The sequence below is a fragment of the Neopelma chrysocephalum genome, unplaced genomic scaffold (assembly GCF_003984885.1).
Source record: "Neopelma chrysocephalum unplaced genomic scaffold, ASM398488v2 Primary Assembly neopelma1_132, whole genome shotgun sequence".
NCBI lineage: Eukaryota > Metazoa > Chordata > Aves > Passeriformes > Pipridae > Neopelma > Neopelma chrysocephalum.
The window spans coordinates 980,747-1,007,696 of record NW_020897794.1 but is presented as its reverse complement, the minus strand read 5'-3'; the positions used below and the strand labels follow the sequence as shown (position 1 = coordinate 1,007,696).

At 48.6% G+C, this 26,950-nt stretch overlaps 2 protein-coding genes across 2 annotated transcripts in view; both read right to left on the bottom strand.

Moving 5' to 3' along the window:
* Positions 1-12,015, bottom strand: part of AATF (apoptosis antagonizing transcription factor) — a 48,655-nt gene extending 36,640 nt beyond the window's left edge. Inside the window, exons 1-4 of the mRNA XM_027698770.1 lie at positions 11,918-12,015; positions 10,214-10,402; positions 9,129-9,575; positions 8,358-8,495 (exon numbers count right to left, since the gene is read on the bottom strand). Of these exons, the coding sequence (XP_027554571.1) occupies positions 8,358-8,495; positions 9,129-9,575; positions 10,214-10,402; positions 11,918-12,002 (859 nt within the window). The 5' untranslated portion in view covers positions 12,003-12,015. The remainder of the gene's footprint in view (positions 1-8,357; positions 8,496-9,128; positions 9,576-10,213; positions 10,403-11,917) is intronic.
* An 8,588-nt stretch (positions 12,016-20,603) lies between these two features.
* LHX1 (LIM homeobox 1) lies at positions 20,604-26,797 on the bottom strand. The gene is made up of 5 exons (XM_027698776.1): positions 25,786-26,797; positions 24,277-24,503; positions 23,504-23,781; positions 22,668-22,833; positions 20,604-22,179 (listed from the first exon to the last, which is right to left on the bottom strand). The coding sequence occupies exons 1-5, from the start codon at positions 25,953-25,955 to the stop codon at positions 21,800-21,802; spliced, it is 1,221 nt and encodes a 406-aa protein (XP_027554577.1). The 5' UTR covers positions 25,956-26,797; the 3' UTR covers positions 20,604-21,799.
* Positions 26,798-26,950: the final 153 nt, after the last annotated feature.

The window sequence follows — 26,950 nt, the reverse complement described above, 5'->3', positions numbered from 1 at the left end:
TCCCCTCAACCATCATCTTTTGATATCAGCCCAAAGCAGGGAGGGGACGGGGCTGGTAAAATGAGATTTATAAAAACTGATGTTTTACATTACAGTAAATGCAAAGGGGCTGACAGCACACATCCCTGCCTCTGCCAGGCTGGAATCCCCAAGTACATGGGTAGGAAGAAGAAAGGAAGAGGAAATGTGAAATCTCATAGTTATCTGGATATTAAGGCCAGAAGGGAACATTAGCCCATCTAGACTGACCTCCCCATATAATACCAGGCCATTAATTATATTTATCATGACAAGCACCGAGTTTCCATCTCAAGGTAACCAATTGCCAATTAATCCGAGTTAGCTGACATTTGCACATGCTTGTCTGGACACTTTTAAAGCCTTTGTTTCCCTGCATCTTGTTTGTGCTGTATACAGACTAACATGCACAAATATTTGGCTAAATTCAATTTAATTAGCTATTAATCTTGAGAAGCTCGAGTGTGGCCAAACCTGTCTGATTAAGTGTGGTGTAATCCCACTGTCTGGAGTTCAGGTGAATCAGGTCACCCACCAGGGATTGTCCCACCATTTCTTGCTCTAGAATTTAAGGCAGCTTTCAAATTAACCTTAAACAACCTCAGTGTCCAACACACATGGCTATGGAGATCACCCATCAAATGAGAGCACTTATTTTACCACACCTATGCAAGATGAGACAATTCTGGTCAAAAATACTAAATAGCACAAGCTAAAAGCCCTGGCACTCTGTGGGGAAGGGCAAAAGTTTTTTTTCTGAAAACAGCCCAAAACTGCATGTTAAACAAATGTCCTGCATTTCTCCACTACCTCCCACCTAGAATTTCTGAACAATTCACAGATGGGAATGACAACCCACAAAACACTTTCCTGGTACCTCTCACAGCCCAAATTCTGCACATGCACAAAAACATCAAGGACCCCACGACCCGACCAAACATTCCCACAACAACAGAGCTCCAAACTCGAGTCCTGTGCCTTCTCTAAAGCCTCTCACTTCATGTCTCTTCCCTCTCACTCGCTGGCACCTGCACAGAATGGCCCAAGAGCTGCTCATCCTCATTGACCCCAGTCCTTGCCCAAAGCTCTCTACAGCACAGGATCATTGCAACAAAATTCAGAGAAAAAGGGTCTGATTCATTCATTTATTTCAGTTGAGAGCAGAGTCTTCATTAATGTCAACAGGCTTTGGCAAAGTCCCAAAAAGAGCTGAATAGATTCTTCATTAGATCAGAGAGGAAAGGTGAAATTTGGGGACACCTGCATCCACATCCATTTAAATCACATTCAGCCCTGCATGAATTGACAAGCCCGATGTTTTCTGTATTCATAAAGTGTCCAGACTAATACAATTCAATTAAAATGAACTACCAGTTTTAAGTGGGCTAGATCTGATCACAATAATTTACACTCAGGCTTGAAACCCAGTTCTGCTGTCACACATTTTGCAGGCTCCCAGTAAAATCTTCAAAGCAAGAATATATTTAAGTCCATGATCTTGCCTAGCACCAATTAATCCTGTAACTGCTCTGTGCCTCTGGAAACTGTGTAATCTGCCTGTGCCTCAGTTCCTCCCCCCTCGCCTGTGACACCCACCCTGCTCTGTATTAATGCATTAACATCTCCAGATGCAGGTATGGATATATTTTATAGTTTTAAAAGCAATCCAGGAATAGAGATGATAAGAAAATAATGAGTGAATTACTGACAGCTGATTCCTGCAGGCTTCTCTGAAAAATTCCAAGCCTGTGTCAATAAAGAACATTTCATCAGGCAGCTTTTCTCTAACCAGGTGTGTCCAACAACAGCCAGGTACAGGTGAGGGGTGAGGCAGAGGAGAGAGGGGGACACCTTGCCAGGCACATCCTCTCTCACAGGAAGTGGAACAGGGTCTCTGATACCTAAACTGGGCTTGATTTGATTAAATGTCAATCTGTGCTTAATCAGCTTCTTCAACTTGACTTACCTGGACATTGCATAGAATGTGAATATATTTTTTTAAAGACTGGGATTAACAGAACCCAACAAAAATCCTCTGTTAAACACTGACAACATACAATGAACAGACACTAAAGACAATCTATCCCTCTGCCTTGAATGTCTACTTAATATTGCAGAACCAGCCCAGAAGAAAATGAAGATATTCAGCGTGAAGCACTCATACAGAAAGGTTTAATATACAAGAATGTAAAACCAGAGAACACATGGCATCCTTGGAGGTCTCCTGCTGGCAATGAATGTAAGTGGGATTCTTAATCACAGCCCTAAGAGGCCTTGTCCACAAATGTGCTGTTTAGTCACAAGCCACAGGTATTTGTCCTGGGAGCAGTTAAACCAACCTGCTGCACCCGGGGCCCAACACAGGGAATGATTATGAAGGTCCAGGGAGCTCCAGGTGGGAGCACGGCCCTTTCCCAGCACACTGGCTACAAAGGCACCTATTTCCACCCCAGAAACAGCCATTTCTGGGCCAGTCAAAGCTTTAGGAACAAAAATGCCACGAGTCCTTCATTTCCCAGAAGGCTGCAAAGACCCAGCCTTGAGCAGCCTGCAGAGTTTTCCAAGTGCTCCTTTCAGCTCTTCTTCCCAATAAAACTTCATGGAATAGCAAGTGTTGGCTGCACCTGAGACACGTAATATCTTAAGGGAATAATTTATCATAGAATCACAGAATGGCCTGGGTTGGGAGGGATTTTAAAGCTCATCTTCTTCCACCCCCTGCCATGGGCAGGGACACCTCCCACTATCCCAAGTTGCTCCAAGCCCCATCCAACCTGGCCTTGAACACCACAAGTTACCCAGCAACTGATTCTGAGCTGAATGAACTGGCTGCAGTAAATTCTGAACAGTGAGTTCCTGCAAACTTCACACTCCTTCCCCTTGTTTCACCTTTCCCCATCTTTCTTTTGTGCTTCCTTCACCACTCCCCACCTCAAACAGGGTGAAGGGCTCAGAGGTGCCCGTGCTCTGATGTCCTGCTGTCCAAACTCAGGATGGAGAAGGAAAGGCAGGACTGGGAACCAATTTTCTCAAAGATGCACAAACTTCAGCAGAATTGAAGCAGCTGTACAAATTTTGGGTCTGTTAGCAGCAGCCAAGGCACTGTGCTGCAAGTTGAGGCTGCTGCCAGGCAGAGCTCCCTGCTGCTGCTCCATTAATCCATTAATAATCCAAGCAGGTTTGGGGATAATGGCCTTGCAAGCACGTGGAGCACTGCATTTGATTTTTTTTTTTATTTTATCTGATTCACTTTATTCAGGTTTATTTTCTTACTGATCACAAACCTTTGTGTAACTTCACCACAGCTCCATAAAGAGTAAATAACAGTTAATATTTGTTGTCCTCCCTTTTGTTCCTTCAGTGAGCAAATCCATCCTGACAGACCCTGCATATCTATCTTTTACCAAAACCACTATTTTCCCCATTTCTCTTGAAATTATCTCGAGCTTATGCTGAGGAATAGAAACACGAGATTCTGGTATTTTCTCTTAATCCACTGACAGATGGAGTCAAAGCCAAAAAAAAAAAAGAAAAACCAAAAAATTCAGCGAGCAGTTTACATTTCAGGGACCTCCTGAATTCTTGGGAAGTGAAAACATATACTTACAAAAACATAGTCAATTACTTGTCTCTTCAAAGTCCTGCAATTTCCATCAGCTTCCTGCCTCCTGCAAAATCCTCACCTGACTTTCTGCACATTTTTAACTCATCTCACCAACTAAAAAGTGAAAATAGCCCAATGTACTATTTAAAAGCTGGAATTCCCAGCTCTTTTTGTGGAGCATAAAGTTATTAGTCACTGAAACATTCCCAGTTTAGTATTTTTAACCAAGAATTATAAAGAAAAAGAGATTAAAATGGCAAGAACAGAGCTACGTGTCCATACTGGGAAACCCAGGGCTTTTGTGGATGGAGAGATTTAATTTTTAAAGCTCTTGTTGCCTCCTTGCCCCTGAATCATTTGTGGTGTTTTGTCACTTTATCAAGACTTAACATAACAAGCCCCAAACCCTGGAACTGTTTAATTCCTGACAGGGGATGTCACTTCACTTCCACCTCTTCTTTGGCTCCTTCTTGCCCTTGAGGTGATTTTTGGTGACATTCTGGTGAAATCCACTCCCAACCTTCCTGTCCCTTGAAAACACACAGTGAAATATGAATGGCAGGCAAGCAATCTGTGCAGAGACACAGCCCAGAAACTTGCACCTTGCACTCCTTTTCTATGTAAATAATGCAAGGATCCTGCGGGAACATGCCAGGGATTGGAATTTTTAATTAATGGGTCTCTTTAATGTGCAAATCAGGAGCAGATTGCAAATTCTGACTTGCATTGATTATGAAAAACATTAATTGAACGTGCAAGACCCCAAACAGAGGCAACATCTCAAGCCCTGGACTAGACTGGAAGACACAGTGCAGGAGAATACAAATATATCTTGGAGAAACAGCTCATTCCAGGCAGGAGCACCTCGGAATGCCAAGCTGGGGGAGCTCGTGTGTGCAGGGCAGGAAACCCTGGACATTTGTGCTGCATTCAGAGCTCAGCCACTCTGATTTCAGCACTAAAAACCACCCAGACTTTTTCCAAACAGGAATAAACACGAGCTCCATGACCACAGTTCGGCCTCCAATTTGTATGTAAAAAGGGTGACAGAAAAAAATCTGGAATATAATTAAAGATTTAAAAAAAAAAAAAAGGAAAATAAAAAGCAAGACAGTGCAAACAAAGCAATGCTGTCTCTTTAAACAGAAATTCATCCTATATAAATTATGGCCATAAACTTTTCCTGCAGTGCAGCCTAATTAATTCTTGTTCTATACACAAAGGGAAATGCTGGGTGACAAATGGGTGTGAAGCCTGAAAGCTGCCAGGTCTGCAAAACATTTTCTACTTCAATTTATAAGCAATTTTGCAGTAAATCATCTACCAGAACCTGAGATCCCAGGAATCTAAGACTGTCCAAAAGCACGTTGCAACATTAAAAAAAAAAAATCATAAAAGATTACAAAAATAATAAATTAAACACTCGAGGTTTTGTAACCTCCAATCTCAAAACCTGGAAAATGAGCATGACCTTGCCATTTTCACTCAGACTTGGCTTTAAACCTGCAAATGGATGGAGCACTGCTGTCTACTCTTTAACACAATTATACTCAAGGCCTTGGGGAATTCCACCACCTCAACAGGGTTGGCCTAAGTGGGAGATACCAAAGAGGCAAATAGAGGAAGGGCCATTTTCCAATTCAAAAAAATTCATCCTTCCTGTGAGCACAGAGCAGAAACTTCGTGAGAAAAGGAAGGATTTGGGATAAGTTACAGGAAGGATTTGGGATAAGTTACTGAAAGCATTCTGGGGCAGCTTAAAAGGGGATGTGAGGGACTTGTCCAGGAGCTCAGAGAGCAGCAGGAGCCTCCTGCCTTCAGCGTCCAACAGTGTTCTCCCACAGTCTGGAATTCTGGCACCAACTCATTTGTGCAATTTGAACACCACATCATCTCCTCCTGCTCAATGAAGGTGAGGAAAACATGCCAAATTTATTCTGTGCATTTGGAAAGCAGTGCTGGGGTTTCCCTGAAAGGAGAGCATCATTCAGCCCAACGCAGCATCGATGTCCTGATTATCCCAAATCCCGTCCAAGGCTGAATCACACCACGTACAATGAACCATCTCAACACTCAGGATTTACAAAGGCCTGCCCTCACCTCATCTTTAAACTTTTTCCATGCACAGTTCTTCCATTTTTTCCTGTCTGGGGAATGGGATCCTACCCATAAGCTGGTAACCAACTGGGATGAGAACTCAGGAGTCCAGAAGTGTTTACCCAGCCACTGGTCAGAACTGAATAAAAAACCCTTATTTTTATAGAAGCCAGTAAAGAACTTGATCAGCTAAAAATTAAGACTTTTATTGGAAGCTGATTTACAGTGAGATTTTTTTCCCCCTCATAAATCAAGGTGCATCAATTCATGAAAGAACTTTAAATATATTATGATGTGTCTTTTCAGAAAGGACTTAGTTTGACCTCCTGAACTGCCAGGTCACAGCAGCTCTGTGAGTGAAGAGGTGACCCAGCTCAGGGGGTAAAGCTGAGCTGTGATCAGACACAAACCCTCTCACAGGGCCCAGCACAGCAAAGTGAGAGAGAAAAGGGTTTGTGCCACAAAACACCAACTACATCCCTACGGGCTTTATATATAAATTTACTCCTTATTTCATGCTCTTTGTAACTTCTGGAAAAAAGCATCTGTGCAGGCAGTGAAAGCTGAACACAATAGTGTAGCTCATCAAAATGACTATTTATTGTAGCCTGCTTTATTGGATAATTACAGATTTCATTTTAAAAAACAGCAATAAAAACGGAACATAATTTTGGTCCATTAGGGAAAACACTAAACAAGAGTAGTAGAATGTTCCCAAATTCATTCCTTCCTGTCTGTCTGAGCACTTCCTGTGCTAACTTTGCCCAGGTCACTGCAGCTTTATTTTATTACTGTTTTCACAGATGAAATACAGAACACAAACCTGAGCTTTGAGGAATATCAGAGTGAACTCCTACAACTTTCCTGCCCAGATTATGAGCAGAAGGAATCACTGAGCACTGTTACTAACAGTGGATTTTCCCTCAGAGTTCTGGACAACTGAAGGATTAGCCTCTGCTGCACTCTGGACATTGTACTCCATGTTCCTGGATGTATTTTGCTTATGGGAAATATCAAAATGTCAACCATTGTTTCTGTTAAAGGTCTTTAATGATATTGCATTTTAGACCTGTAATGAAACATGGAGCTGGTGCAGTTTGTAATGCATCTCATTAAGGGCATTAATAACGTGTGTTTCACTGAAAGGTCAGCACAGCATTGTTGGGAGTTTGCCTTTTTGTCCTTAATCACTTCAGTCAAAGCAGCAGAGCCAACTTTAAAATAGAAAGTGCCTCACCTGCTGTAACTCCAGATAAGCTGATTACCTGCCATGTTCTGATCAGGTGTAAGCCACGAGATCACAGCCAAAACCTGCTGCAGGGGCAACATTCAGGGTCATGGGCAATGATGACCAAAGCTCCTCATCCAGTTTTGAGATGATTTCTGCCAGCTCAGGCCAAAATTTCTTAAATCACTTAAGAATTTCTTAAATTTCTTAAAGGTGTGGCTGAAGGGGTGGAGAACCAGAGCAAACCTGAGGGTTCAGGTGATGTCTGACACCCCTGATGTGCAGCACAAGAGGCTTTGGACACCATTACAGTGTTTCCTACCAAGTGGGTTCACAGAAAGGGTTCCTTGGGATCCTCCACAGGGTGTTCACCTAAGGAGCTGAAACTCCTCAAGATTGGGAAAGCAGAAACAGAAGTGAAAGGGATAACCAAAATGGAAAGCTTTAAAAGGCTACTGAGCTTATCTCTGTTATTCAAAATCACTGAAAGAACATCCTGTGAAGTGCATTAATTTCTGATTAGTGAGATAAGGAAACAGAAGATTCTCTGTATAAAGATTGTCATCCCTGTGGTTTTCACCAGAAAACAACAAACATGTCATGGAGAAATGGACACCAACTGACACCTGCAGAATTTTAATTTATCCCAAAGGATAAAATAACTATCTCCCCATGCATTTACTTTAAGGCCAGTAAAAAAGTGTCAATTCTAAAACTTACACAGACCCACAGCACACTGAAGCCTGTACATTATTATTTCATATTGCAGAACCTACTACAAATCTCATCAGATCAACATCATTAATAGTGATCCTCAGAAATAAACAGATGAAGCAGCTCCGAGCTGGCAAGACATTTGCTGCTGATTTAACTGCACAGCCCCTCTCCTTTGGGCTGAAGTACTCCTGGTTAGGGCAAATCTTTGCATTCACTGACTCAGCACAAAGTTGGGACAAGGTGTCTCTGGACAAACCATCCCAACTGTGCTCTGAACCGCAGCAGTGAAAGCAATTATTTCTAAGATACAGCATGAAAGCTAAATTTGATAAACAAACTTCAATCCCCACTAAAAATAGAAACCAGAAATAGCAGCAGGACTTGAGCTGAGGCTCCCCAACGTGGTGTAAGCAATGACAGGCCACCAGCAGGGACCAACCAGGCACACACAGACATGGGTGATAATTTTTTTGTCTGGGATGGGAGACAATTTCTTTGTCTGGGATGGGAAAGAGGTTTGGGGTTTTGTTTGCACAGCACCTCATCAGTGATTAAGGCAATGAAAACCAACAGCCAATACCACAGGCACATCCAACTCAAAGCCCTCACGTTCCCATTAGTGCTTCCCCACACAGCAAAACACAGTGGCTGCAGCAGAGCCTAAGCAAAGGAGAAAGGTTAAAGGATCCTTACAGCTCTCCACAGCGTTGTCAAACTGCTGTCCACCCTCCTCTCTGAACCTGGGGTAGGTGTCTGGCTGGGGGAGCCTGTTGGCTGTCACCAGTGCCTTCTGCATCTTGATTCTCCCCTCCATGAGCAGATCCCACAGTGCTTCAGGACAAAAAGGAAATAAAGCAATTATTCAGCAACCCAAAACACTTGTGCCCTGTGAAGGACTTCACAGCACAGCCCCTCTCCTTTGGGCTGCATTAGTCCTGGTTAGGGCAAATCTTTGCATGCACTGACCCAGCACAAAATTGGTACCACGAGGTGTCTCTGGGCAAAGCCCGACCCTACGATCCCAACTGCAACTGGGATGCACAAAAACAAATCACCCCTCTGCTTTACTGTTTGAAAGGACAGTTTGCACATGGAGGTTTGATAGTTTAACAGGAAGAAATTCCACTCAGTGCTGCATTTTGAATGGAAACAAAGTGATATCAGCATCACTGCACAGGACGAGCAGTGGGGGAAGTCCCCGTCCCCCACACTGGTACCACGAGTATATTCAGCACTGGTTCAATTAAGTGAATTAACTGGTGGATAAACACACTTCACAACACGAGCTTTTGCAGCAGCAGTGACACCAGCTTGCACAGCAGCCTTGGCAGAACATTTGCAAGTGTCTGGGGCTGCTGTAGCAGTGGGCTAACAGCATGTTAACATGCCGAGGTGGCTCCTAACACAGCTACAGTGTCAGCAAGGTGACAGGCTTGTGAAAACACAGAGCAAACATGCACAAACCTAGCTGGTTCCTCACAGCTTTGCCCTTCTCTACTTCTTCAGACTCTTGGCCTTTGGAGAAGGTCATCACCCCCCCATCGTCTTCGCTGTCTTTGGTTTCCTTTGCATCATCGTGGCTTTCACTCCCATATTCCTCCTCCTCCTCCTCGCTTCCTTCTTCCATGTTGGCATCATCATCATCATCTTCATTTTCATCTTCATTTTCATCTTCATCTTCCCCTTCACTGCTTCCTGCATCGTCCATCCCCTCTGCAAATTTCTTGAAGTCTGTGATGTTCTGGAAGCTGAACTTTGGTGCCTTGTCCTTGATAGATGGATTTGCCTCTTCATCATCATCCAAGTCATCCTCCTGGTCACTGCTGGGCTTCTCCTTTGCTTTAGTACCTGCACTGTCATCCTCTTCTGAACCTTCACTGCCGCTGTACCAGTCATCCAGTGCTTCTTCAAGAGAAAAAAGAGAAAAAAGTTATTTTTTTGTCAGAAAAACGTGCCACTTTGCAGGGTTCATCAGCAACAGCTCAGTTTTGGGCTGTTTGAGCCCAGTTTTACCTGTGGATGATGCTACTCTTTGTTTGGGCTAAAAAATGGAAACACAAGGTCAGAGTCACAGAAAGATCCCTGCTCACATTTTCTGCAGCCAACGATCAGCAGAGCCATGGCTGAGCCTTCCCATCACACAAGGCCATCACAAGGAAACGAGGTGGCCAGAATTTTTATGTGCATTTTTAAAGACGCCTTTTTAAAATGAGAATCTGTATAAACTTGTATCTATTGGCTTAAAACTGGGAGCTGTTTCTTTTCCCCCACATGCAATGTTCAGTCAGTGCACTGAACCTCACCTTACTTCTGATTCCTCAACCTGTGGAACTGACCTTCTCTTTGGAGTTTCCCCCTTCCTTCAGGCCAAAAAATACAGCCTGAATTCCAGGAAGACACTTCTAAGTGTCCAATTTAATTGTACATGTTTCTTGCCCCATAACAGGGCCCTAATGTTTGTCATCTCAGTTCAGATGCACTGGCTCAGCTCCATGCCAACATCACATTTGGAGCAGTTTAGTAAAAAGGGGGAAAATGAGATTTCTTACCAGATCCTTCTTCAGACAGAGCATCTCCCCAGAGCTCTTCTTGCAAAGCTTTGCGAGACGTGGCTTTTCCACTGTACCTTTTATCAGCTTCCAAGAGAGAGGCTGAAACTCTTTTCCTTATGTTACCAACAGGCAAAATGTCATCTGAGGTTTCATCCTCAAATTTGTCAATCACTTTAGCAACAGTAGCTGTGGGGGAAAAAAAAAAAAAGAGGAAAGGGGTGACCAAACTGAACTGAATTCCAGTCTTCAAGAACCAGCTGCAGGAAGGAGCCACAGGAAATCTCTCAAGCTCTACAAACAACAGTGCACTGGTGAGCTGGATGGGAACAGGGCCTCACACAACAAGCTGGTTTTTAGGCTTTGAGAGGTGCAGGAAAGCCAGCACAGTAATTTCCAGCAAAGGGGGAAAAGGTTCCTGGGGAATCGAAGGCAGAGACCAAGCCTCACAGCTGGGTTTTGTGAGGGTCAGCACCAGTCCTGCCTAAGAAATACTGAGTAAAGTAACACTTCAGATGCAGCAGAGGAGATAAGACAGTTCCAGGGGTATTTTTCAGAAAACATCCTGTGATTCCTCAGTGATAATCTGCCAGCTTAACCTTTGCAGGAGGAAGGGAGATGTTACATTATCTGACCAATTTCAACCCTTTTTCAGAACTCTGGACTTCCCCATGTACAGGTCTGGTACCACTGGGCTACCCTGCAATGCAGAGATTGATGTTTATTAACAAACACCAAAATAATCCTGCTGAATTAATTTTTTTTAAATGAATATCACCCACAATCACACCTTCCTGGCTCCTCTTTATTTTAGAGAACAAGCATGAAGCACTGGACAAACCAAGCCTATCCAAGCCCTTCCATGGATCCAGGAGTCTCCTGAGAACAGTCCTTCAGCTGGAGGACTCTGCAAAGCTGGAATGCCTTCACTCACTCCAAGCCCACAGATTAAAAGAGGAAAACGCCAATTCAGAGGCGCTTTGGCCTCTTGCTACACACGAGCCACTAAAAAAAATAAGTAAACATTTTAGAAAGGCTCAACAGAGGAAACAATTGTGGTTATTACCCTCCTTCATGCCCATCCTCTCCAGGACACGGAGCAGAGCAGCCCAGCCTAGAGAACACACCACCCCGTCCTCCCTCCCTGTTCTCGTTCATGTGCAAGACGCCCTGCACGCCAAATTACAGGGTTAGCTCTGCTCGAGCAATCGAGCATCCAAATCGCTGAGTGCTCTTAATGCGCGTTTCGAAATGTTAATGCCTCGCACAGAGGGAGACCAAAAAAAAAGAATCTCTTGCTCGTAACCAAACCAACCGAACCTCACCTAAATAAGAGTCACTGCAGCTACGAGGGAATGGCAGGATGGAATTGCTGGGCAAGAGGGGCAGAGGCAGAACGCGGGACTCGAGGGATCCCCCGGAATTCTCAGCCTCGGCACCACCGCAGGGGGAAGTTTCGCCCAGAGAAGCTGCGGCTGCCCCAGCCCCGGAATAACCCCGCTGCTAAGGTAAACCCCGCAGCTCGGGGTGCCCGGGGGGGCTGAGGGGCCCCGGCCCCGCGCACGGCCCGGGCTCAGCCCCACACACGCCGCCGCGCGGAGCCACGTGCGGCCGGTCCGGCAGCGCCCGGGCCGCCCCCGCCGGCCACCCCCCGCCCGCCCGGCCCAGGCCGCGGTGCCCGACCCTCCCCCGGGCCTCCCGCACCTTCCTCCGCGTCGTCTTCGGGGTCGCGCAGGGCGGGCCGGGGGTCGAGCAGCTCCCGCAGCTGCTCCGCCAAGGGCGCCGCCATCTTGGGGGGGGCGCGGGGCGGGCAAGGGGGCGGGGCCTGAGGGGCGGGGCGGGGCCGGGCCGGGCCCGAGGCGGGGCCTGCCACCCGCTGGGTCCTATCGCCCGCCCGGCCGGGGACAGCGCGGGGCCGGGGGCAACCGGCCGGGGACATCGGGGGGTCCCGCGGGGTCAAAACCGGGACATATCGGGGGGTCCCTCGGGGTCCCAACTGGGAGATATCGGAGGGTCCCGCGGGGTCACAACGGGGAGATATCGGGGGGTCCTGTGGGGTCACAACCGGGACATATCGGGGGGTCCCAACCGGGAGATATCGGGGCGTCCCGCGGGGTCCCAACCGGGAGATATCGGGCGGTCCCGCGGGGTCCCAACCGGGAGATATCGGGGGGTCCCGCGGTGTCGCAATTGGGAGCAGCCGAGGGTTCCCGCAGGGTCCCGGTTCGGAGGGACCGGGGAGTCCCGCAGGGTCCCAACCGGGAGCCATCGGGGGGTCCCGCAGGGTCCCAACCGGGAGCCATCCGGGGGTCTCTTCGAGTCCCAGCGGGGAGCGATCGCGGGTCCCGCAGGGTCCCAGCTCGGAGAGATCGGGGGTCCGATCGCCCGCCGGCCGGGAGGGATCGCGGGGTTCCCCCGGGTTCCATTCTGGCCCAGCGGGTCCCGGGACCTCTCGAGTGTCCCCTCCGTTGCCTGGCGGGGTCCGGGCTGGGGTGCGCGGGGGGCACGGCCAGGGGTGATAGTGATAAATACCCCCCCAAGAGCCCCCCTGAGCCCCCTGCCCGCTGCCTCGGTCCCCCCATCATTAAGGGGGGGAATAGTGGTACTTGTGTACATCGGGGGGGAGAATCGGGGTCTTACGGTACCGGGATAAAGGTGGTATAATAGCAAAATCCTGTTAAATAATACAAAATGTGACTATTATTGCTTTAAGTCAACACTGTGCTTTTTTAGCCTCAGCTAAAAGCTGCATTATTTGTTTTCTTGTCCTGTATGTTAAATATTTTTGGCCTCTGCTGAAGCCAGGGTCCCTCCTGCAGCAGCCTGAGCCAAAAGTTGGGTTCTCTGAGCAGCCCCAGTCCTTGCACACAGATGGATCCTTACATCAGATTTGCACCAGAGTTACACAAACCACAGTGAATCCAGTGATTTTGGCTCCTGGGGACAAACTCTGGCCTAGGAGCAGCAGGCAAGCAATGCAGAAGTGACTTGTGGGGAGTGTTAACAAGGACAGGTTCTCCTGGAGTTGTCTCTGACAGCCTCTCGTGGCCACTTTCTGAGCTAAGGTGGCCCCAAAACACAAGGAAATGCCTGGAACTGGGAAATGACAATAGAGGTCGAAGGTATTTTGTTACAAGGGAGCAGGGACCCAAATCAGCACCTCAAATACGAGTTGCAGATGTAGATCTGAACTTCAGACCCCACAATGAGCAGCTTCGGGGGGTCAGCCTGGGCTCCAGGAATTTGGGTTCCCACAACCAGTGCTGGGATTTCACCTGCAAAGGAGCAGCAGCCACCCGAGCAGGCTGATGCTCATCCCCTTCTGGTCGACACAAGGCTCTTCCCTGCTCCTTATCTGCCTTTAAATGCTCTAAAAACGAGTCCAGAGGTGGTCTGAGCCGAGGAGAGGCGCGGGCAGAGCGGGATGCTGGGATGCAGCTGGATCCCATCCCGCGGCTCGGCTCATGCGGGCGCTTCTCCTACAGAGGGCAGAGGAATATCAGTAATTCCCATCTCCTCCAGCCTGGGCTCCCTCCAGCTCCGGGGAAACCTGGGACGCACCGAGAGAGGGAAACGGCTGGAAAAACCCAAACTCCTTCCCCCCTTCTCAGTCCCCCTGGGACCCTCCCTATGAAACCAGGAGATTTTGGGTACCATGGAGGCAACGTACAGCTCCATTTATATGAAAGCAATGTTTACTGAAAACACTCATTTTCATAGCAAAACAAAACCAAAACCAAAACCAACCTTGAAAGGCTCAACAGCATAAAATCCAGCTTCATTGTGGAGTTTGTATTTATTTTATCACGGCAGGATGGATGGCTCTAATGCTCTGCATAATCCAGGGTGTGGGGCTGCTGTCACTGAAATTAAGCACTGAGTTTTATTTATTTATTTATTAAGACATGGGTTTATCAACCAGGAAACTTATAAACCAGGAGATATGCACAGTGTGTCTTCCCTGGCTTTGCTTCTAGGTTTTCTTTTTTTTTCCCCCCCCTTTGAGTTTGTCTGTACTTTGTTCCCAGATGCCATCATAAACAAAGGGAGGAGCCTGGAGAAATAAATCCACGGAAAATTAAGCAGCAGGAACAAGTGCTTACCTGTGCATTTACTTAGGAGTAACTAACCACTCACACAGCCAAAGAACTAGTGCCAAGACTCCCCTGCGTAATTGCATTTCCAAACCTCTGCACTCTCAGAGTGAAAAAGGGATGTTCTCTACCCTCACAAATAATGAATGGCCCTGTTAATGAAGGGAGAGAGGCTTTTAGTGATGGTTAAATAAAACATACCCAATAGAATTAATAAAAAATAACACGGCGAGTTCGCATTAGTTCCCTGAGAGTAAAAAATGAGCTTCTTGAAGTCGCGGCGTTTTCGCCACTCGAGCCGGTGAGATCAGGATTTCACCCACTGAGACTAATGGGACAATTGCTCCATATAAATCCCCGATCCAGCAATGCATTAAAATCCACGTGGGTACAGCTGTAAACTCGAGGGGTCCTGGCAGAGCTCATAGACCTGCTCCTTTTCCCTCCTGCATCCATCAGTTATATCCACGGAAAGCAGGAGGTGTGGGGGGGATGTGCCCGGGTTACCCCATCTCCACTCCCAACAGCCACAGGATCTGTCAATTCACAACTCCTGACAAGGAGATCCAGTCAATACAAAGCCACATCAAACAGAAAAACGCAGCCTGTAAAAGTCATGGATTGTTAAAACGTTTCACCCACGGAGTCGCCTTCTCCGCTGTTTATTCTCTCTCTTCTGCCTTTCACTTAGCAGGGTAATTAAATCAGACTCTCAGGCTCGGTTTTAATTTCTGGTTCACATGCCCTCAAACCACACTGCCGTGCCTGGGACTCATCATCATGCGGGGGGAATATTTGTACAAAAAAAAAAATATCAATACATTTTAATTTAAGACGCCCGTGAAAAGCCTTTTTATGCCTCGCAGTCGGTTCCGTAAAACCCTCGGCCTGTTTATAAACCCTAAGCAGGAGCATCAGCCTCGCTGGCATCATTTCTTTGGCATTTTCCCCCTCTTAATTTTGCTTTTTATTTACATGCTTGTTTGCTAAAATGGGAATAACACCCTAAACACGGAGCAGATAAATAAATGAACGTCGAATGGTCCGGGCTATGAAAAGGAGTTTTAATTTCTCCCACTCAGAGCCTTTTGCTGCCACGTATCCGTGGATCCTGTCAGCTTTTGGGGAGCTGTCAGATTAGATGGAAGCTTTGGCAGGGAAGGGCCGTATCATCCTCCCGTGCCTGTATAATTACAGGTTAGTAATACCAATCCATTTTTCTTTACTGAAACACATAAATAAAGGGCCGTGTTGGAGAAGTGGGGCTGCAGAATTCCGTCTGTGACGGGATTCCCAGCGAGATCCGCGGGAATCACCCGCCCCTGGAGCCGCCTCTCCTGGATTTAATTGCATTGCTTCATCAAGGTTAGAATTTGACCCATATACAGAGGGCTCCATGCTGGCCAAAAATAGTGACAAGCCGGGGGCTGAGCTTATCTTTCCAACACTTTGGCTGGAAAATGTCATTTTCCAAACTGACCTTTTTCGTTTCAGTCGCGCCAGTTCATTTAAAATTTTTCTTTTTTTTAAAATGAGAAACACAATTTATCAGCAAAAAAGAGAAAAAAAAAGAAGAAAAAAAATAAATCAGAAAAGACCACCCGCAAACCCACCACTAAAACAAATTACATAACAGGAAATTTAGATTATGTACATAAAAACCCTCTCCTTATAAATATTTATTACTATTTTTCTTCTGTCTTTTTATTTACTTGAGTACTTCTGCTATTTCTAACCCATCACTCATTCAAAATCCACAATTGTTTTAAAGATTTTATCAACCCTTAATGGTTCTTACACAGAAAAATAGAAGGAGTAGAGTGTATCTGAAGAGATCCACAGCCTAAAGATGATTCCAGCAGACAAGAAATTTAAAGGCCACCCAAAGTCAATTTAAAAACTAGATGAAAACTTGTTTTAGATGGAGCAAAAAATCTGATTTTCAACAAGGAAGAACCTCCCTGTGCAAACCCCACACGTGCTCTGCTGAGCACAGACACAGCAGCACACAGATGTTCTGGAGATGCTGAGCACAAGCCAAGTGTGCAAGGCAGCATCTCCCGTGGGCTTCACTCCCCAAAATTCACCACAACCCCTTGGAATTCCTCTCACTCCAGCTCTGCCAGAGCCAGGGGGGATTTTCCAGCCCAGGTTTACAGTCTGTGCTGGGTGATGGTTCTCACACCGTACGAAAACCTTCTGACAAAACCACGCCAGACCTGCCCTGCAAACTTGGGCTCCTTGGTGAGCACAGCCAAGGGTTGCATTCCAAACCACGTGAGATCCCAGCAGCCCCTGTGAAGGGGCAGATTCTGCAGGAAGTAGTAAAGCTTGTAGTAAAACCAAGGAGGAAAAATTATCCCTAATTCTTGCAGCTGCCAAAACCACGCGCTGGACACTGAACTGAACACCACCAAAGCAGAGCTGGTCCTGCATTTGATGGCAGCCTGTAACAGGAGGTGTAAGAGAGCCCAGTCGTGCCCCTTGTCCCAGGAATGTCATGCAGAAGGCCAGGGGATGCTCCAAGAGTTGAACCACGAGATGCCAATAAAACCAACAACCTCCATCCCCCCGGTGATCCCATGTGCAACGGGAAGAACATTGCAGGACACCAACTCCCCACCATCACAGTCCCAGCAACCCCAAGGACACAGACTGAGAATTCTTGAGGCCACCTCACTGTAAGGCCACATTTACTCTTCCATTTCTGCATTGAAATTCTGCATTTAATGAACAAAAAACTCTCCAGGCATCACCAAACTCCACTTTTCAAGCACCACTCTGTATTTTGTAGCTAAACCACCACAAATACTATTGACAAAGAAGCAAAGATGGCAATCCCAGAAGGATTTATAATCAAAATATATTTTAATTGTCCCATTAGTTTCATTTATAACTCCATGGGTGTTTTGTTGGCGTGAAGAATGCTGAGCACCTCAGTGCCATGGCAGACACAAAGAAAAGACCTTCCACAACCTGCTCCAGTATCACAATTCCCTGTTCCCAGTTCACCAGCGTATAAGGATATGTATCAATTGTTTATTCTTAATAGATATGAATTTATCTACTGGGGTAGTAACAGAAAAGGAGATTGCAAATGCTTAAATTTCATATTTTAAGGACATGCAAAGCTTAATGACAACACACTTGTTCTAGGAAAAAAATCCAGACTATAGTTCCTTTTGCCATTCTTAGAGGACACTGCAATACCCACCACTACTTGGATGGCAAAAGTATGTAGATTACCACTGATATTTTAAAATTATATTTGTTTATCAGTTTGTATCATGTGCCCATCGCTCAGCGTCTGGGGACCCATATTAAAATAACATATATATATATATATACATTATTCATCTACAAATCACAATTTAAGTACATTCTTCCTCCTGGGACACAGATCTTCCCAAATCCCCTTCCATCCCCAAGGAAAGGTCTGAGTGACCTGGAAGGGCCTGGAATGGGCAGAGAGGAGCATTGGTGGGGGCAGCGCGGGGACAGTTTGGGCCAAAAGCAGCTGTTTGGCTGCTGGAAATTCCTGGCGTTTTACAGACACTCCAAAAAACCTCCTTCACATAGATTAGCTCAATATGGGTCATACTCACAAAATGTGCCTTGAACCTTTCTCCCAGTGATGGGGACGTGTCTGCCACGGGGGTTTGCACAAGTCTTCAGCCCAGGCACGTTCCCAGCCCGAGCTCCCTGCTCCGCGCTCACCCCACCGCTGCCATCCCGAGCTGGATGAGCAGCCAGGGCCCTGTGTGGCTGCAACGTCCCCTCTGAGGTCACGGAAAACCAGCGGCCGTGGAGGAAGGGAAAGATCAAAAGAGAGCAATTACTTCAGAAAGCGCTCGCGGCGTTACGCGGCGCACACGGAGAGCCGCGCGTGGCACGCCCACGCTCCTGCCGGGAAAGAAGGACCATGCACATGGAGAACCCACCCCAGCAGCAGCAATTCCTCCTGGAAAACCCACCCCAGCAGCAGCATCTCCTTGTGGAGAACCCACCCCAGCAGCAGCAACTCCTCCAGGCCCTTCTCCCACAGACCTCCGCTCGCCACGGAACGCCCGCCCCGGAGTCAATGGAAACGCTCTTGTAAACAAGGACTTACAAGAACCCAAGGCGACAATGGTTTCAAAAGGAGTTTTGACTGTGCAATTGTTGCTGGATTAGGGTCTTCAGAAGCGCCGAGCTCGCCACTGAAGAGCGCACGGAATTCAAATCTGCCAAGGGCCGGGGCCTCCGGAGCGGAGCCCCGGGAGCACCGGGGGACACGCTCGACCTCCGGCACGGGAACGGCTCCTGGGCTCCCCCCAAAGCCCCTGGGGAAGGGATGGGAGCATTGACAAAAGGACAGGCTCTCCTCCCTCCCTTTTAGAGCCACTGACCTAAACTGAACCGTATCACATCGCCGCCTAAACGAGCACGGGATAAACTGTACAAGGACCTCGTTACCAAATTAAAGAAAAAAAAATAAATGAAACCCCCAATCACTTGGCAGACATGTTTTCTAACAAACCAAGCCTGTTTGGTGAAATTCTAATTTCAAATAATTGATTCAACAATAAACCAGCAGCCTAGACCAGAAGCACAAACAGCAGTATTTGTCTTGCCCAGATAAGTAGAAGTTTGGAATAAATAAATCACCCATTCCTTTGCTTATATAAATGCAAACCAGAGCAACAAAACATGGCAATAGTACAAAAGACAAATAAATGAGTTAGACACGGAGCCCAGGAGTTTAAGAAGTCTCCCCTGTATTTAATAAAGCATGAATTATTTTTTTTAGAAACACTAACAGATCCCTTGCAGATAGTTTTTTTCTTTATACTATTATTATATAAGACATTTTGTGTTTAAAGTGAACTATTGCTTCGTCTAGTTGGCCCCTCTGCTGGGCATAGAAATTAGGTAGTGAACAAAATCAAAAATCACCATTGAATATTACAAACATACAACTTTAAAGCATTTTGAGGTTGTGGGTTTTTCCCCCCCCCCCCAGTCCAAAGAGATAAATAATGGAATCACTGGGAATGTAGAAATCTGGGGTTTAGCGTCAAATTCCGTGTCTACATGAAATAAAAAAGAAGCCTGAGCCACGGTTAGTTGAGAGAAGAAGGAAAAGATGCAATTACAGATCATCCCATTCCATCAGCCCAGCAGGTGGAAAACATTTAAACCAGAATTAAACCATTTTCAGAACCGAACCTGACTCTTTGTTTCTAACACACGTCAAAGTCCTCCTGGAATAAGTGAGACTTTTGCTTTTTGAAGAACTGAATATTTAGGATTCTGCAATGATTTCTAATTAAAACACGAAATCTGGCATTTTCACAAGGCTCCAGAATTTTTTTGTTTCATTTTTCTCCAAGAAAATGGGTCTCTATCTAGTGCAAAGAAAAGTATTCTCCCCCTCTGCCCTTTAGAGAACTTCAGAAAGACCAAACGCTGTTAAACAATTGACTTTGTCTCAGCTCTAAAAAAAAAAAAGGATTAAAATTACTTTCAGGACATTGAGGTTACGCTGCGTTCAAACCATCCAATTAGGAAAAAAAAACCCCAAAATTATCTTTGGAGAATTAACTAAAACTGGATCAATTATAAACCATATCTTTGCAAGCATTTTACAGTCACAACACAATTTTGTTTACGCATAAAATAAGCATTTCGAGTGTTTTCTCTTAGCACAGACCACAAATAACTGAGGATATTTAATAATTTGATTAGTTTCCAATTTTAAAATTCAATGTACAGCCTAACAGGGTATTTGGACTTCAACCACTGAGCCTGGAGATGGAAAGAAAGGCTGGAGCTGCCTCTGGCCGCTCCCTGCATCGACACCAGGGTTTAGAATTCTACCGAAGCAAAAGAGCTCTACAGGACTATCAGCAGAGTGGATCATTCTCTCTCAGGGCTATTTTACTCAAGAGAATCAATTTCAAAAACTGCTCAAAACATCGAATGAAACACAAGTTATCTAAACATCAGATTTTCTAATTTTATTAAAAACGCACAAATTTTATCCAACATGTTTTCTTTCATACAGTGAATGGTCTAATATGCACTGGAGGTCACACAAGCTTAGGTTTATTAGAACAATAAAAGACATATGAGAAATTTAATATATAAAGAAAAAAGTAGCAGCTGTTGACTGCATATTTGACCATAAAATTTAAATATTTTGGACTTTTATTTTAAAGACACAAAAATAAAACCTGTGTGGGTCTATATAAGTCATATTAACAATTCCATGAATGTTCAACAGGACTAAAAATTAGCAAAGATGTTTGTTTGTCTTTTTTTTTTTTTCTTTTTAACCTTGTAACACTTTTTAAACACCTTCTCGGGTTGCTGGTGCAAAGCACCTTACAGTATTTGTGCTATATATTTACTTTATTTGGCAACTGTCTGGGTTTTGTGGATTTTTTTTTTCTTTGCCTTCTGTAAACAACACCTTTTACAAACTAGCACAGTGAACCACAAGCCCTGCAATCTGTTAGAACATCTACAGAAAAGAAAATGAACTATTTTGGTTGGTTGCTCAAAATCTTTTGCTTTTGAACAAGAGGTTTTTCTAAAACAGGATTTATTAGTAAAACATTGAGCTCCTGAATTTAACATTAGACGTAAACAGTTGACTGTTTTTAGTTCAATAGAGTCTTTTTGTTTAGCTTTTCTCTCTCTGTGAAGGTAGAATACTTTTTGTTTGTTTGTTTGTTTTTTCAAGTCATTTTCGTTAGAGGTCTGGGTGGTGACCTTTGCTATGATGAGGAGGTTTTGTACGTGTAGCTTTGTGAAGGTAGAAGAGTTGGTGCTGAGGGCTTAACATTTAGTATCTGCTATTTTTGGAAAAGAAAAAAAAAACAAACCAAAAAAACCAAAACCAAAACCAAAACAAAACAGAAAAGAAAAAAAAGTAAAAGAAAGGAAAAAAGAAAAGTTGTCCCACCTGATCGTCAGCAGGCTGAAATGGCTGAAGCTAAAAAGAGTTTCTTGTTGTTGAACTTTCTGAGAGACAAAAATGAACAAACAGATTCATAATGCCAGAACCATCCTTAACCAGGAACGCTAGAGAGTTCTTGAAGCTTTTTTTTTCCCCCTTTTCTTTGACCTTTCCTTCATTCAATTATTAATTTCTTTTTTTTTTTTTAAACAAGAAGTTTCTAAGGATTGTGGCTCTTAGGATGACATCCAACAGGGTAAATCAAACTCACGCCATCCTACGGTAATGGCAGCACTTTACTGTACAGCTTCCCCAGTTTCTTTGTCAATGGTACAAAAAAAGTCCCCTCGCTTGTTTGACACAACCATAACATGGAGATTGTCCTGGTCTAGAGCAAAGCTTGCCTTGGAGCGATTGGATTCAGTTCGTTCCCAAGGTAATATTGTCTTAGGGCAGGAGAGATGTTATATTAATTCATTTCTGTACACCATAACAAATAAGCAGACTAGATGATCATCACTTACTTAGACCCAGTTTGTTTTTTTAAAGCTACCACACAGCTGCTTCGTTCATTTCTGGAGGGTGGGACAAGTGATTGCCGTAGTTAGCACCACCGTTGACGGATATCGACGAAAAGGGGGGGCTGGGGCCAAAAACTTCCGCGGACATGGAGTGCAAGGACCCGGGCAGGTTGGGTTCGGGGCTGGGCGAGTCTCCCGGAGGGTGCGACATGATGTCAGTGAAGCGCTGAGCCTCACTGGAGGGGTGATGTCCGGGCAGGGGGTGGTCCATGGCCCCCAGCGGGGTGCCCGACGGCCCCGAGGAGGGCACGAAGGGGAGATCCACGGGGGTCTGCGCTTGAGACGAAGGCGGTCCTTGCGGGAAGAAATCGTAGTTGCTTCCGGGGCCGTAATACTCGCTCTGATAATCTGGCGGACAAGGAGAGACAGAGGGGAGGTAACAGGCGGGCAGCCGAGCGGGAACGACGCGGGAGCGCTGCCACGGCCGCGCGGCTGGGGGGGCTCGGGGTGTCACCCACAAACCCGAGGGGGAAACGTGTTCCTGGGCTGGCCGGGCTCTGGCAGCAGAGCAGCAGAGGCACCGACACGAGCCGGCATCCCAAAAACACCGGGGGAACACCAGGGTCCTGCTGGCAGCACCGCGACCGCCACCCCCGGGAGAGGGAAGTCCCGTGACAGGCGGGGAAGCCGGGCGGGATGGCCCCGGGACAGTGGAACAGCCCCAGGACAGCGGGACGGCCCCAGGACAGCCCCAGGGCTGCGGGCAGCGCTGCCGGGAGCGGAGCCAGGAGCCTGGCGTGTCCCCTTGGTGTCCCCGCGGGTGTCCGTGCATCCCGGCGCGGGGTGTCCGCAGGCACAGGGGGCGAGGGGCCGCAGGGGGGGAGCGCGTTACCCACCTCCGTAGAAGGAGAAGGGCCCGTTGGGGATGAGCTCCCCGGGCTCCAGCCGGTCCACCAGCGGTCGCATCCTGCGGGGGCTGCGGAAGAAGGCGTGTCGCCGGGCGCCCAGCGCGCTCAGCTGCTTCATCCGCCGCTCCTTGGAGCGCCGGTTCTGGAACCAGACCTGCGGGGGCGGCGGGAGAGGCGCCGGTCACGGAAGCCGCGGCATCGGGGATCCCGCTCCTGCCGCCGCCCCGAGCCCCCGTTCCCATCCTCATCCCCATCCCAGGGTCGCCTTTTTCCCCTTTCCCCGTCTTTTTGCTGGTGCATCCCAAGCCCAGCTCTTTCTCGTTCCAAACCCACGCGTGACAGCGGCCCCGCTCCCACCGGCTGCAGGTCAAGAATGATTGAGTTAATTCTTATTACCCTGACAAGATTACTGCTAATTACCCTCACACTGAGCCTCTCCAATCTAACCTCGTCTTTAATGGTCCTTTAACCCCCCATTACCCCGGCGCTGCGGGTTTATAAACCTTTTAATAATTCCAGCGCATTGTCATTCTTATTTACCCATTAACCCCTCACATTTCTGGTTATTAATTTTGAAACTACTTTCAGCTTCTTCAGGATTTTTGAGAATAAACCCGCGGCTCCCGGGAAGGAGCCGACGGGGCCGGGAAGCACCGGGAAGCTGCCGGGGCACCTCGGTAACAACGATTTAAAAGGTCGGCGGGGCTTTCTCCGGCCCCGCTGTGCGGGGGGTGCCGAGCACCGGCCGCTCCTCATCCCCGCATCCCCAGAGTCGCATTCCCGCATCCCCCGGAGCCGTGCCCGGTGCCCGGAGGCGGCGGTACCTGGATGACCCGCATGTTGAGGCCAGTCTCCTGCGCCAGCTGCTCCCTGATGTGCCGGGTGGGTTTTGGGGTGGCCGCGAAGGCGGCTTTCAGAGTCTCTAGCTGTTTGGCTTTGATGGTGGTGCGGGGTCCCCGCCGCTTGGCCCCCAGGTTCTGGTCGTCGTTTTCGTTGCTGCCCGTCTCCTTGTCGGACACGTTGGCGCTTTCCGAGTCCTTGGCGTCGTCCTGGGAGGGGTCTTGAGAGTCGGGGGACAGGCTGGGGTCACTGCCGGTGGTGGCTGCGGGAGAGCAAACCGGGTCATGGTCAGCCGGGGGTGGCCGGGGGAAAATAACAACCGTGACAGACAGGCCGCGGTACGACAGGGGAGAGGAGGGGAGAGGAGAAAAAAAGGAGAGGAGAAAGGGAGAAGAAAAATAAAGGAGAAACAATGGAGAGAAGAAAGAAATGAAACGAAAAAAAAGGGAGAGGAGAAAGGACAGGAGAAAGAAGGGAGAGGAGAAAGGACAGAAAAATGAAGGGAGAGGAGAAAGGACAGGAAAAAGAAGGGAGAGGAGAAAGGACAGGAAAAAGAACGGAGAGGAGAAGAGAGAAGAGAAGGGAGAAAGGAAAGAAAAAAGAAGGAAGAAAGAAGGGAAAGAAGAAAGAAAGGAAAAGACAGGAGAAAGAAGAGGAGAAAGGAAGGGAGAGAAGAAGGGAGAAGAGCATCTCATCCCAAGGAGCAGCCGGGGCTGAGTGCATCCCTGCCCGCATCGCCCGGGCCGCGCTCCCTCACCTGAATGCAGGCTGTTTTCTTTGGCAGTATTGCTGTTATTTAGGTAATCTTCTTTGCAGACAAACTTGTTCTCGTCTATGATGTAGAGCTCCTCGCCGGTGGAGAGTTGCTTGTTACACATCATACACGTAAAACAGTTCAAGTGGAACACTTTGCTCCGCGCCCTGCGGACCAGGTCGCTGGGGGAGATGCCCTGGGCACAGCCCGCGCACTTGGTCCCGAAACACCTGCGGAGAGAGGCCGGGCAGGGGGGTCAGCAGTGCCCGCCGAGCCCGCGGGGCCCCGCGCCCCTCACCGCGGCCTCCGCTCGCCCCGCTCGGCCGCGCAAAAACGGCATTAAACAAAATACGGCGACCCCGCGGAGGGCTCTCTCTTCTTAACGAGCGAATTCTTGACGCCGTATTTTTTTAAAAATAAAAATCAAACCCGGTCCGGGCAGCGTGGCTGCGGGACCGATGGACCCCGGGGCTGCGCTGCCCGGGGTGTCCCCTGCGCCCCGACAACGCGTTAACGACGATCTGATAAACACCGCGCAGAAATTCCATCCGTTCCGAACGCTGCTGCCGGCCCCGGCCGGAGGAGCCGCCGGCGCGGGCAAGGCCAGCGCGGGGAGCGGGGGGACGGCGGGGCCGGACCCGCGGCGGGGCCGGGGGCCTCCCGTGTCCCGCTCGGCCCCGCGGGGCTCTCGGGACCGGGGCAGGGCCGGGTCCATCCCCGCGGAGAAGCGGCGGGCTCAGGGCAGTGCCGGTCCCCGCGCCCAGGAAGAAGCGGCTGCGGGGCTCGGGCCGCGCGTTGTGCGGGTGTGCGGTGGCGGCCGCCCCCGGCCCCGAGCCGGTCCTTGCCCTTCTCGCCGGAGTGCGGCGGCGGGGCCCGGCCGGACAGCGGCACCGGCGGCCGCTCCGAGCCCGGGATTCATCCCGGCGCCGGGATGCGCGGGGGAAGCGGCGGCGTCAGAGCGCCGGTACCCGCTGCCCTCTCCATCCATCCGGCAGGGAAGGGTCGCTGCCCTCCGGGGCAGCCTGAGCTCGCTTGGACGGGAGGCGATGGGCCCGCGGAGCGCCCGCACCGGGCCTTCCCCGGCGGCACCGGGCCCGAGAGTGCGGGGAACAACGCGGGGCTCTGGCCCGGGCAGCGCCGCGCTCACGGCCGCGGAAAGCCCCGGCGGGGTCACCCCGGCTCCCGGCATCGGGCCCGGGACGGCCCCCGCACATCCGCCGCCACGGGCCCGCACCGCCCCCGCACCGCTCCGCCGGTCGATAGTTCGGGAGGAACTTTGGGGAACTCGAGATCGGCCCGTCACCGACACGCAGGGCCCGAAGGGCCCTTCCCGGGCCCGACCCCCGCCGCCGGTCACCGGGAGAAATAACAGCGGTTCGAGACGTTCGCGTGTCACGGGGAGGGAAGAGGCGCTTGTGGGTCCCGCTGACAACGGGGGGAAACAGCAGAAATAAAGGGGAAAAAAATGGAGATGAAAAACGGATGGAGAGGAGCGGCGGGGCCGGTACTTACCGAAAGAAGTCGTTTTTGCAGTAAAGCTTGCCTTCTCGCGAAAAGCATTTCTCTGTCAAATTGCATTTACATTCACAGCACTGAACACACTTCACATGCCAAGCCCTGTCCAGTACATTCAACAAAAACCGGTCCAAGATCGGCCTTTTGCAGCCTGCACAGTGAACCATTGTCTTTGGTTAGTTCTGAGGGGGGCAGCGGTTTCCCAGGTGTCAAGAAAAAAAAAATTAAAATAACAATTTTTTTTTTTTCAGAAAGATGACAACACCGGCGTAGGTTTGCTTTTTGTTTTTGTTTTTCTCTCTCTCTTTTTTTTTTTCCTGTGTGTGTAAGTGTTTGTTTTAAAAGCCTTGGAGAAGTGAAGGAGGAGAAAAAGAAAGGGAGGAAGAAGAAAAATCTTCGTTCGAGTGTCCTAGGAGGGGTACACAGGAGAACCCCCCACTGCCCAGCGCTTCGACACAGCCGTAGGATCCCGGCCGCTACCAACCACACGGATAATAATAATAATAATAATAATAATAGTAACAATAAAACAATAACGGCTATAAAGATCGGCGTTCAGAAAAAATAAAAATTAAAAAATTAAAAACAAAACCGCCAAAAAGCGAGCGTGATGAGTTTTTCTCGGGTCTGAGGTAGAGCAGTCAGGAGTCAAAGTGCTTTTCCCAAAGAGAAATCAAAGGAGGAAAAATTATAATAATAACAATAATAATAATAATAATAATAAATAACGAGCCGGGACATGGAGAGGCGGCGGCGGTCAGACGGGCTGTGGCTGCTGCCGCGGCGACATCGCCCTGACGCGGGGTTGGGGACACGCGGGGACGGGGACACGCTCCGCCGCTCCTCGCTCCGCCGCTCGCTCTCGCTTCTCTCCCTCTCCCTCGACGTCTCGGCGGCCCCGTCCGTCCGTCCGTCCGTCAGTCCGTCAGTCCGCCAGTCAGCCCTACCTACCCCCGCGCATCGCTACCCGCGGCGGCCGCCCGTGTCCCCGCCGAGCCGGCGCGGCGTGGCATGGCCCGGGCGGTGTCGGCGTCGGTGCGAGAGGGCCCCGGGGCGGGCGGGCCGGGCCGGGCGGAGGGCGCGGGGCAGAGGGGCGGCCCCGCCGTCCGGCCGCGCTGGGGGCTCTGCTCATGGTCCCGGCGCCGCCGCCGCCGCAGCCTTA